At 37.6% G+C, this 12,197-nt stretch overlaps 1 protein-coding gene and 1 long non-coding RNA gene across 2 annotated transcripts; both read right to left on the reverse strand.

Annotated features, from left to right (window-relative positions):
- Positions 1–248: 248 nt before the first annotated feature.
- LOC132160831 (uncharacterized) lies at positions 249–3,497 on the reverse strand. Its single transcript, XR_009438076.1, has 3 exons — positions 3,255–3,497; positions 1,367–1,442; positions 249–313 (listed from the first exon to the last, which is right to left on the reverse strand). It is a non-coding gene; the product is annotated as an uncharacterized LOC132160831 (long non-coding RNA).
- Positions 3,498–5,266: 1,769 nt separating this feature from the next.
- LOC132160830 (potassium voltage-gated channel subfamily A member 3-like) lies at positions 5,267–7,276 on the reverse strand. Its single transcript, XM_059570534.1, has one exon. It carries the CDS (start codon positions 7,012–7,014, stop codon positions 5,467–5,469), a length of 1,548 nt encoding a protein of 515 aa, XP_059426517.1. The 5' UTR covers positions 7,015–7,276; the 3' UTR covers positions 5,267–5,466.
- Between the last annotated feature and the right edge of the window lie 4,921 nt (positions 7,277–12,197).

Here is a 12,197-nt window from a genome sequence, read left to right on the forward strand (position 1 = left end):
TCACATCTGGCACAACAACAGCTAAACTGTAAATACATGATGGACACCAGAAAACAGCTTGATTAATATCTGGCAGTGGTCTCTTAGATGATCCAACAGTTCATGTCCAGAAGTTCAACAGTTCAGTTCTCTTCGTATTGCTTTCTTCGTATTAAATGTGAACCTGCAGAATTCACCCAACAAAGGCCACTTTGGAGTGAAAACTCTTCATTCGATTGAAGGTGAGTTCAGTTCTGTTTTGTAGCAGAAAGGTTAACGGCCTCCGTTTCTATTGGTCGTCATTCCTAGGCACTGCGTGGATCTCCCCCGAAGCCTGCAGAAACAGACACACACAGATGTATTACTCTGCTGGAATGTGACAGATGAAATGAAGCAGTTTACTCACATGCTCAAGTGAGAGGGAAACACATCTTTCAAGCTGCAAGACTTTTATATATTATACCGCCTACTTGAGCGCAGCTCTGCATTATAATGTCTCTCTGTCACAGTTATCTCACTCTCCCTTTCAGTCGACCTCAGTCTCCAGCTAATTAATGAACTGAAGCAGACACTGTGCCTCCGGTGACAATGATAGAACATCTAGACCGAGTGCGAGATGACTAGAGGAGATTATTAACATGTTGAGTGCAAACACACACCTAAAACCAATACGGTGGTAAACTGCTCCAGTAACCCAACAACGCCGAGAGCTTTACGAATCAAGGCAGAATTACAAGCCTAAAAGAAAAGAATCTGCTCTAGGCCTACTTACTGGAGCCTTCAATCTGAAGTAAACAAAAACTTTTGTGTATGCATAAACATCCATAAAAGGGCATCAATTTATATTTGTTTTCATATTATAAAAGGAAAACGGTCTTTTTTAACAAAAAGTCTCTCATGCTCTCCCATTTTAGATGTGTTTATTAATCTAATGTGAATTAGATTTTAGATTATTATTATTTTACGCTCTGCATGGCAAAGTTTATTTCATCTGCAAGTCAATTAAGTGAGATCAGCATATTATAATGATTTCTGAAGGACACTGAAGACTGGAGAGATGATGAAGAAAATTCAGCTTTGATCACAGGAATAAATTACATTTGAACATATATTCACATAAAAAACAGTTATTTTTAAATTGTAATACTATTTCACAATAATACATTTCTTACTGTTTTTTTTTAAATCAAATTAAGAGACTGATAAGTAGTGTATTTGATATAAATGCATTCATTTAAAGTTAAAGGTTTTAACTTTTCTTGTTTTGACAGCATACTGTGAACAGTTAGGGTTAAACAGTTATGCAAAGAATCATCTGCATTTTAGTGCACAAAAGTAATGTTGGATTTCAAAACAATATATTTTTTTTAATAATAAGTTTAATTACCTTCTAAATCCTGTTGTCTTCATTCATATTAGCCTAATATCCGTCGTCAGCAAACAACAGACATCCAGGCTGTTTCCTTGAAAGAAACACAAAAGGCCCTTAAATTTGTCAAAGAATGCACAGTTATAAGACCCCTTTATGAAAGAGTTAATGGACTTTTTGAATTTTGAGAGGTGTCATGCAAGACACAACACCTCAGACAGCAAGCTCTTTGTGTTAACACCTTGGATATAACAGCTAACAAATGTGAGAGTCAGTGCAGGCACCAAATGAACACACATACACTATAATAAGAAATCATCCTTTACAGCTGATCACAGACAAGCCCTTCCTAGTCACATGAATGCTGGAATGTTTCAGAGAGATAGTAAAACAATCTGAGGATTGAGGGAACAATAAATGTGGCTAAATTTAGCTTTTTTCCACATACATTAGTCCAGGGGGCATCATAGGGTTGCTAGGGGAACATAATAGAAGTAATAGAAACATTTTCTAAATATATTTTTTATTCTGTAAAAATGATGGCTTAATGTAAGTTATGTTCAAATGATTTAACGACAAAGTTTTTTATACTTGCAGCAACTGTGCTTAAGTAGGATAGGTATATAGGTTGATATAGGTGAAAATTATTCACAGTATAAATTAATAATCCCTATTTTTCACAGTATAAATAAGCTTTTTATCCAAAAAACTTCAGATGCCTTTTATATTTCAGCATGAGGGTCCCTCAAACGAGTTAGATAACATTTGGGGGCCCATGGCATAGATCAAAACCCACAGCATTAGACAAATAAAATAATTTAGTCCATCTAAATAGCATTGTTTCCAGATATTTCATGTTAAACTGAATGATGTTCTTTCTAGGATCTAGATGGCAAATTAAACCTGCTTGGCTCTTCCAGATTTGCACAGGAAAGCAGAGAAGATATTGTTCTGATGCACGAACGCTTCACTTGGTGGCAGCACTGAGCAACAAGACAGCACCTATTTAATTCATACCAGTCAAATAAGCATCACATATCTGATGTAATTAAACTGTGCATGTAATTAGATTCAATTGAGCAATAAATTACAAGTAGATTTGTTTTGATTTAAAAATAATTTGTTTGTACTTGTTTTCTTTATGAATGAATTTAATAACAGCCATGCTTCTCTTCTGTTGCTGCTCTATTTGTAGGTAGTGTGAAATGACGACTAGAGCGGAGAGTGCAGATGAATGTGAGTGAAAAGCACAGGTCTACAGGTTGAGAATGATTGTCTCTGACTGAGCGCTTGGAAAGTGTCTGGCGGACTGCAGCGCACCCTCTAACACCCGTCAACAGGAGCGTCAGCGTGAAACCTCCGCTAATCAGCTCACGCTGCACCTCTCGTCCTGTCTTCTCCACGGGAGAACCAAATAGGGAACGCCTGAGTGAGCCCATAACCTATACACAATCATGCTTTGACAGCTACAAAGAGAAAGCACCCAAACCACATGCGACAATAACAATCCACCACAACCTACTTCATGCACCGAAGCCATGGATGCATTTTGCATGCGCAGAATGCTTTTCGCTCTTTTTTGTCAATATCAATCATTTTGCACATGCAACACATTCAGTTTCACATTCGTTTGTAAAAGATTAAAATAGGGAAATATGTGGGAGTGCATCGGCTCTGGATGGTTTGCAAACCCAGGGTTATGCAAATTATTTGCAGAAGCTGTTTTACATCATTTTTAAATGCTTGAACAAGGCTATACAATGTTAGACATACATCCAATAAAGGACCGAGATCCTTTTCTGATGGCAATTCTCGCGCTCTATTTTGCCAGTCAGGCTTTGTGAACCATCTGGAGCGTTGCTTTGACAACGGGGGAGGATGTCATGGTAACATTAACGGGGGTTACCCAGGAAACTGTAGTCGCCATGGAGACTGCATCACAAGGCGAACTCGAGGCGTGATGTCTCAGTCTTTCAGTCTCTGATTTGGTAGTCTCCCATGCCATGGAGGCGACGAGTCCACCATAACCCCCCCCCCCCCCCCCGATCCGAGCCACCTTTTCAGATGCTTCATCTTTTTTTCCCCCAGAATCCAGAAGCTCTGTGATGTCTCACTTTTATGGAATTCGCGAACGCTCTATTTTTAGGCTAGACGTTTTATATAATCTGGAGATGACTATTTTCGCACAACTTGATCACAAAATAAAGATATATTTGCTTTCATTCAGTATTAACAAATTTCATTTGGTACAAACAAGTCAGATTCAATAGACACACAAAGTTTTGATTACATTAAAACGTATTGTTTGTTTTGTTTTTGTTTTGCAAAAAGTCTGCACTGATATGTTTTGGTGATTCTTCATTTAGGGGAACCTTTTAAAACCTCTGTTAATTTATATTAATTAACATGGAATACAGATCAGATGGCCTTAATAAACTTGTGAAAAATGTTTTAAGCCAGTTATGAGCCAATTTCCATAATTAATAAAAATACAAAAAAAGAATCGTTTCAGAATTATAATGAACCAAAAATAATGTTCGGACACCTAATATAAACCTACTCTAAGGTCGTGATTTATTTTTAATTTCTAATATTAATGATATTCTGTCATGTATCTTCAAAACTTAAAAAAAAAATCCCTTGAAAAAAAAAAAAAGTTAATTAATAAAAAAAGACAACAGTATTGGGGACATGTAATTCTTTGTTATAAAATATTAGCAAATGATACACATAAACTGCTATTTAAATTTAAAAAATACTTTTAAAAAATCCCGATTTGAATGCATTTGATAAATTAAGTGAGTAGAAAAGTGAAAAAGTCTGGGTAGGAAGCAATTCTGACAAATTTAGTGTTTCAGCACCCTTAAAATTAGGAAAAAGCAATTAAGGAGACATATTAATATCTATTATTTAAATGAACTAGTTCTCCTAATTGATGAATCACCCATATATTCAACAAAATACATATGATCAACACAGCATTATCTTCAGTTTGCTCACATTAACAGCGACACATATTCGGTTGTTTCAGTTTGCCACAAAACGTAAGATATTGCGAATACTAACGTATTATGATGATTATATGTTAACACTGATAACAAACGCAGACTTACGAGCACAATATTTGCAGTATGGGTGATTCTTCTTTTTAGTCCCTGACCTGAACCTTAGCCTTTGTGCTGTAGACAAACGCAACACATGAATCGGAGTTTGGCACCTTTCTACCAAAAAAAGCGCCCTGCTTTACTTTAGTGTAATATGCTGGCTTGTCCATAAAATGTAGGGTACAACGGATCTAAAAAGGCCCTTGTGATTTTCATACTCCCAAAACACTAAATAGCAACAAAAAACTACCACAGCACTTTCCTAAACACCTGTTTGTCTCCAAGTGTCCTGATTCATCTAACGACAAAAGACTGATTTTGAAGTGTTTTTCTTCAGATTTCTGAATCTTAAGGTGTGCAGTAACAAAATACTTATTTATTTATTTCAGATTAATTTAGCTAATAGAAATCATTACAATTATTTTATATATATCTCAAGACTTTCAGTTTTCAGTGCCTAATGAATAGTTAAAAAAGGATGATAATGCAGATTACCTGTAGTGCAACTAACTTTGTAACTTTGAAATTGGGAGGGAATAATTTTGTTACATGTGCAAAGTGGATTATTATCTCCTATAGTTACAATATGAAATCCGACTGCAATTACACTGCAGCTCCATCAAATGCCAAAAGCGAGTAAATAAACTTAAAATAGCTACACCATTTGCTGAAGTATGTATTTAAATGTTACTCTAGAAATATCTTGCTATATCAAAAGTATTTGCATACGGTAACAAATTCTTCCCGCTAGCTGCCTTTATATATTTTATCTAATCAAAACAAACGATAGTTTGTATAGTATAGGCCTACTTGTAGCATTTACTTTATACAAATTATATATCCCCATCTATATTCAGTAAAAAAAAAATATTTTTCTACTGCCATATACTTTGCAACCCGACTGAAAAAAACAGTTTTTTTTTAGCCCCGTTGTACCCTAATAACGCAGCACCTCGCATTCACATTGGTGATATCATTGTGATTACTGTAAGACTGTCTGGCACTAAAAATGATTTAGACGTCTGTGAAAATCTTTTTAATATTCACGCAGTTTTGATTGTTCTGGTTGGAGTAGTTTGGCTGTTTGAAAGCGCTATTTATGCCTTCCTCTATGACCATATATTCCGATTTACTGAGGGAGGACGTGCTCTGAGTCCGTTTCAGATCTTCTGTGGAATTGAGATGCTGACAGCTGCTAACGTGGAGGTATTGCGCGTGCTCCTCCCCATCAGTCTCCCGGTGATAAAAGTAATTGAAATTGGACACGATGACAGGTACGGGCAACGCAATGGTCAACACGCCAGCGATGGCGCACAGAGATCCCACGATTTTGCCTCCGATGGTTACTGGATGCATGTCTCCGTAGCCGACTGTAGTCATGGTAACCACAGCCCACCAGAAAGCATCAGGGATGCTGCTGAAACTGGAGGTAGGGTCGTCGGCCTCGGCGAAGTAGACTGCGCTGGAAAACAAGATGACCCCGATAAAGAGAAAGAAGATGAGGAGTCCCAGCTCCCGCATGCTGGCTTTGAGGGTCTGGCCGAGAATCTGGAGACCTTTGGAGTGGCGCGAGAGCTTGAAGATCCGAAAGACCCTCACCAAACGGATCACGCGGAGAATGGCCAGAGACATAGCTTGCTGGCCGTTGCCCTGCCTCTCGGCCAGCTCCGTCCCCAGAGTGATGAAGTAAGGAATGATAGCCACGATATCAATGATATTCATAATGTTTTTGGAAAAAGTAGCCTTGCTGGGGCACGCGAAGAATCGCACGAGCAGTTCGAAAGAGAACCAGATGATGCAAAGGGTCTCGATAACAAAGAAAGGGTCTGTGAAAGTGCTGGACACGAAAGGGCCAGTGGCATTCGCAATAGGCGAGACAGTGGTCGGGTCCTTGTCGTCCCTAAACTCAGGCAGGGTCTCCAAGCAGAAAATAACAATGGAAATCAAAATGACCAAAACAGACACAATAGCAATGCCTCTGGCAGGACCAGAGCTCTCTGGGTACTCAAACAAAAGCCAAACCTGTCTTTGAAACTCATGGTTTGGCAGTGGTCGCTCCTCTTCTTTGATAAAGCCCTCATCCTCCCGGAATTTCTCCATGGCTTCCTCGCCAAGTTGATAAAAGCGAATTTCCTCCGAGAAGATGTCAATGGGAACGTTGACGGGTCTCCGAATGCGTCCCCCGGATTGATAGTAGTAGAGGATGGCATCGAAGCTGGGTCGGTTTCTGTCAAAAAAATACTCGTTTCTGAGCGGGTCAAAGTAGCGCATCCTTTTTTTCGGGTCTCCGAGCAGCGTGTCCGGGAACTGATTGAAAGTTTTCAGCTGGGTCTCGAAGCGCAGTCCCGAGATGTTGATGACCACTCGTTCGCAGCACTCGTGGTCCGGCTCGTATCGATCCACCGACAGGTGACTGGGCAGCGCCACGGTTTCCTCCAGCATGTTATCGCACGCCACAACTGTCATGATGTCCTTCTCCGTCTCCGCGTAGCCGTGGTTGTCGGCGTTTGTCCCTCTGTGGCTGGCTGAAGGCGAGTCGATGAGGTTGTAGTGGTCATCCATACAGGTGAGGAGACGGAGCGGCAGAGGGCGACCCGCCTCCCCTACCTAACATCGGGTGTACCGAGGCTTTCTCTGACGTGCGCTCTCGTTCGCTTTTTAACACACCGTCGCCGCCCCACGGAGCTTTATAAACACGTCTACTCCCGCCCATGGCGAGCATATGCCTGACACATTTCCACCACTCACCCAATCGGAGCCCAACAAGACAAGAACATCGAGTCTGTGTTTTGCCTTGCGCGCACGACGCAAATCATTCACAAAGTATCCAAAACGCGACAAGCGATTAAACGATGGCAACAGTTCCAAAGACGCGCGTGAGAGTGGAGAGGTTCTATGGGGTTCTTTTTTGTGCAACCAAAATCGTCTTTTTTAAACCTTTAGTGCAGTTAATTAAGAGACATCTTTCTCCTTGATTACATTATATATATAAATATCATTTTCTCTTCAATACTAAAAGCATACTGTTGCTATGGTTACCTAGTCAGGCAAACAATATGGTAGTTTTAACAGACTGCAAACCGACAAAACTGTCATTATCACTTGCATGTGACAAATGCACTACAGAAAAACTTTAAAAAGTCATCTGGCAAAGCCAATTGTGTCTCATTAGAATCTCAGCAGAACCTTAATGACAGAAATGCCATGCACTGCATTGTTTTCAAAAGGAAGAAGAACAATTTATGCCATTAATGTTTAAACTATTCACAGCTCTTTGTTATGTATTTTTTTGCAAGGATAGCACGGCGTAAACAACTGCCTCCTGTTTTTATACAACAATATGGTTATTGCTTAAACAATGCATTAATTATTTACCTGTGACTTTGTCTGAGAAAAGATTGGCTCAGCGTTCCTATGAAGAAAACGGAGCTCTCCATGGTACTGAAGCGGTGGCGCGCTTGAGCGAGCGCGGGAGGGAGCAAAACATGAAGAGACTGACCTGCATCTGCTGAACAGAATCACATCTTCGCTTACAAACTTAGCCGTTTGTACCTGGATCTTCTATCAAATTATGAAAGTTATCAGTCGTGCAGTGATTGAAAATCTTTTCAATTTTTTTTTTTTTTTTTTTTTGTAAAGATATCCGTTAACTATTAAACCAGAAACAAAGAAACACAAAATATTTGCGCAATGAAATCACGGTGCAGTATGAATAATACAGTATAAACATTAACCAAATCGAAACTTTCTCCAAAGGCTCTTCACCACTACAGAAGCAATAAAAGCACATTTATTCAGTTATGAATAATGCTATTGCAAGGACACAGAAAAATCCTTCAAACACTACTAGAATTGCGTTTTTACCCCCAGATTTGAAAAGACTGATGTTGTGTATGCCTTGATGTGTCCCTTGCACTCAATCTTATCTTCAATAAATGAGTACTTTGACACACAGGGAGGAGAGGGTGAATACTACAGATACTCTCTTCATATTCAGTCATCACCATCGTCATCACAAAGCTGTTAAGATGGTCTGTGTGAAACTGATATCTGTTGAATGTCTGTTTTTGGAAACTTCTGCATTATGATTGTGATGCTCAGTGGCTGGTCAGCTATCATCAGCTGGTCAGCTTTATTTACTTATTTATTTTCTTATTTCTTCTTCTTCTTCTTATTATTATTATTGGCTAAGATTCTCATAAAAAAATGTATGATTTCTTACAATACAAAGATTTATTTTTTATTTTTATTTAAGTCAATTACATGTTGATGACAGAACAAACACTGCCATAATATTTAGATACTTTAAAATGTATATATTTATATACACACACACATGTATTTTTATGGTTTATGGGGACTCTACATAGGCATACTAGTTATTATTCTCTACAAACGATATTTTCTATCTCACTACACCAACCCTACACCTAAACTTACCCCATCACAGGAAACGTTAAAGCAATTGTAGGTTTGTATATTTTTGCAACTTTAGATCCCCTTCAGTTAAGTGAGTGAAACTTACTATCATAGAAATACCACTGTTGTAATGAAAGTGGATAGCTGTGCATGTGCATTTGTTGCTGCCATAAAGCAATTCGCCCTTTAATTTTGGAGCTTTGGAAAGCAACACAAGCCATTCGCCTTATTAGAACTAAGTGTATTATCAAAATGATTTTAAAACTAATATTTCAAGATAAAAGCTTAGATACAGTTGCTTGAAGAACAAAGTTAGAGATATAATGTTAATGGCGTAATGGTACAATGGAAACACAATGTTAATTATTGTAAAAATACACTTTAATTTCTTTAAGCGAATGTAAATTTCTTTTTACTTTTCCCCCCTTAAAAATGTTTAAATGACTTAAAAATGACTTTAAGTCATTTGAGTCTGTTTTTAAGAGCTTCAATAACTCAATTTGAAAACTCATTCCAAACTCATCTTCTCTTTTTATATAGAATAAAGCCACTTGTTTTGGCAATATTAAATGCATGGTATCTTGAGCATCTTCTTTTCTATCCCCTGCTAATTAGGCAGTGCTACCAATCAGAACAGCTGCTGCCATGGTAATTAGAAAAACAAACACACAGCACTGACTTGGACACCTATCTCCATGGGAGTAATCGCTGACACTTCCTCAACCCTGCCAACCATTTCAACCATGGGGAAAAATGACGTACACACGGGTACAGTAACTCCCACATATCTACATATCAAGCACATACATACAGACAAACAAACAGTTGCTTTAAAAAAGATTGTAACTTCTCATGAAGAAATATTGCAATTAGAAAAGAATGAAGAAACACAAATTAGTGCATTGTCCCGTGTAATTATGGCATTCATTTTTATCCTTGGGAAAAGCAAAACAAAACTTTTACACATCACCAGTCTGGCAGTGATTTGCATAAGCACTTCAATCAATAGCCAATTGTGGGATTTATTGTCAAGGTGTCACAGTAGGATCATGACAAAATTTCAGTGAAAATTTAGCAAATGTAAACATGTCACAACTTTCCCTTGCTTATGTATTTCTTAAATGGCAAAATATAGTTACTTAAAATAAAATAATATATATAAAACATTTAAAACATACTAAATGTTGTTGTTCTGAACAGTCTGTTGCTTTTAAATACTAAGCAGCACAACTGGTTTCAGCATTGATTATAATAAGAAATGCTACTTGAGCAGCAAATCAGCATATTAGAATGATCTCTGAAGGATTTCTGAAGGATGTGACACTGAAGACTGGAGTAATTATGCTGAAAATTCTGCTTGGCTTCACAGAAATAAATAAAATGTTTAAATATATTCAAATAAAAAGCTGTTCTTTTGAATTGTAATATTATTTCACATTTAAAATTACTTTTGAACAAATAAATGCAGTCTTTGTGAGCAAAAGATACCTTTTTGGAGATAAAGGGTGAAGGTCGGGGGAAAGAGAAGCACTGGAGATTAGTGACTCACCTTTCTTTATTTCTCTCTCTTCACCTCTCCTCTTTAGGGCTCTGTCAGTGTAATGAATGGACTGAGATTGGTTAATCCCCTTCCTAGTTATTAGGTTATATCCTGACATGCCCTTGGGGGGGGGCATGTGTGTATGTGACATGAATGCACCTCCTGTAACGTTATCCTGTCAGCGGGGTGCTGTGTGAGACACACTCCACAGTCTGTCTGCATCATCCATTCTTCCATCAGTTCTCTACATGCTGCTGCTGCCAGAGGACATCAACTGTTTCAATTCATCAACTGCAGATGGCTTCGAAGAAAGCTTGATGTGGAGTTCACATCAGTTAACATACTGAAAACGCAGGGAACATGGACCTATGCAGATGAGATGCATTTGAACGTCTGGCATTAGGCATGTCAATGAGAATCATTCTGCGTTAGTAGTATGAAAACAAACAGAAGGATGACATTACCTTTATTCTCTGGCTCCAATAAATATTCATTGGCTGTTGTTTCCCAGAGAGATACTTTGTAGTGACTCAACATGATTGACGCTGAGTTTTACTTCCAGCAGTAAACGAAAGATTCATTCAGTTGTGTAACATTTTGACTGCTGTGTAATAAACAGCAATCATGTGCTAATATACAGTAGTTTCTACAGCAGAACCAAATGATGACTTTCCGTGCTGTTTAGCATAACAAATGACAGAATTTGTTTTAACGAATCTTGCATATACAGTAGATTTTAGTTAGAGTAGATGGTTCATTTGATTATTTAATGTTTTTGAATGAAGCCTCTTATGCTCACCAAGGATGCATTTATTTGATCATACATCAAAAACAGAAATACTGTGAAAGATTGTTATAATATAAAATGGCAAAGTTGAATTTTCAGCATCATTACTCCAGTCTTCAGTGTCACATGACCCCTCAGAAATCATTGTAATATGCTGATTTGATTATGATCAATGTTGAAAACAATTGTGCATCTTATCAATTACAAACTTTTGATAGTGTAATGAAGACTAGGGCTGGCAAAATCTAAAAATGTCCAGAAGTCAGAAGAAAATATACCAGGTCTGCGGTCAAATGTCAGTGGTTTTTGAGTGTATTATCATTGACATCAGTTTGTATTAAATACGGAAAATAGCCTTCTCAGAGAAGAAGCACTGTATGGCTTTAGAATGTTTCCAATATAGTGCAGAAGTTGTATGGATTACTTTTACTTTTAGGTTTTAGGACAATACTAAAAAGAAGAAAACAAAGCAGAACAAAAGACATTATCAACTTAATAATACAATAGATATATAAATGAATAAAGTAAAATAAATACATCAAAATAAAAATTTGAAAATAAAAGTGCGGCTTAGGAAAACAATGAAAATGCACAATCAGTATAATATAATATAGTTACTGCATATTATGTATTATTTTTGTATCTCTACAGCTCCAGTCACCATCATCAACAAGAGCACCCTGGACATTCTGTGAAATATCCTCTACTATGTTCCACCAAAAAAAAAGAAGGTCATACAGGTTTGGAATGACATGAGGGTGAGTAAATGATGACAGAATTTAATTTTTTTTGGGTGAACTTCCTTTAAAACTATATTACATTTTGAACATATGACATAAACAGCAGTATAAAGTAGATATAAAGCCAACAAGCAAACCTGTTTGCTGGTGAAAAACACCTAAAGTGCTTTAATCAATGAGCTGTATGCTTCAAAACTGGATTTCTGCCCCCTCCCCCAATACCCCAATGCATCCTATAGAAGCTGTTAAAGACAGGCAA

This window comes from Carassius carassius, chromosome 17 (genome assembly GCF_963082965.1).
Source record: "Carassius carassius chromosome 17, fCarCar2.1, whole genome shotgun sequence".
Lineage (NCBI taxonomy): Eukaryota > Metazoa > Chordata > Actinopteri > Cypriniformes > Cyprinidae > Carassius > Carassius carassius.

Coding starts and splice junctions, on each gene's coding strand:
- LOC132160830 (XM_059570534.1), bottom strand. CDS start 7,014: ATGGATGACCACTACAACCTCATCGACTCGCCTTCAGCCAGCCACAGA.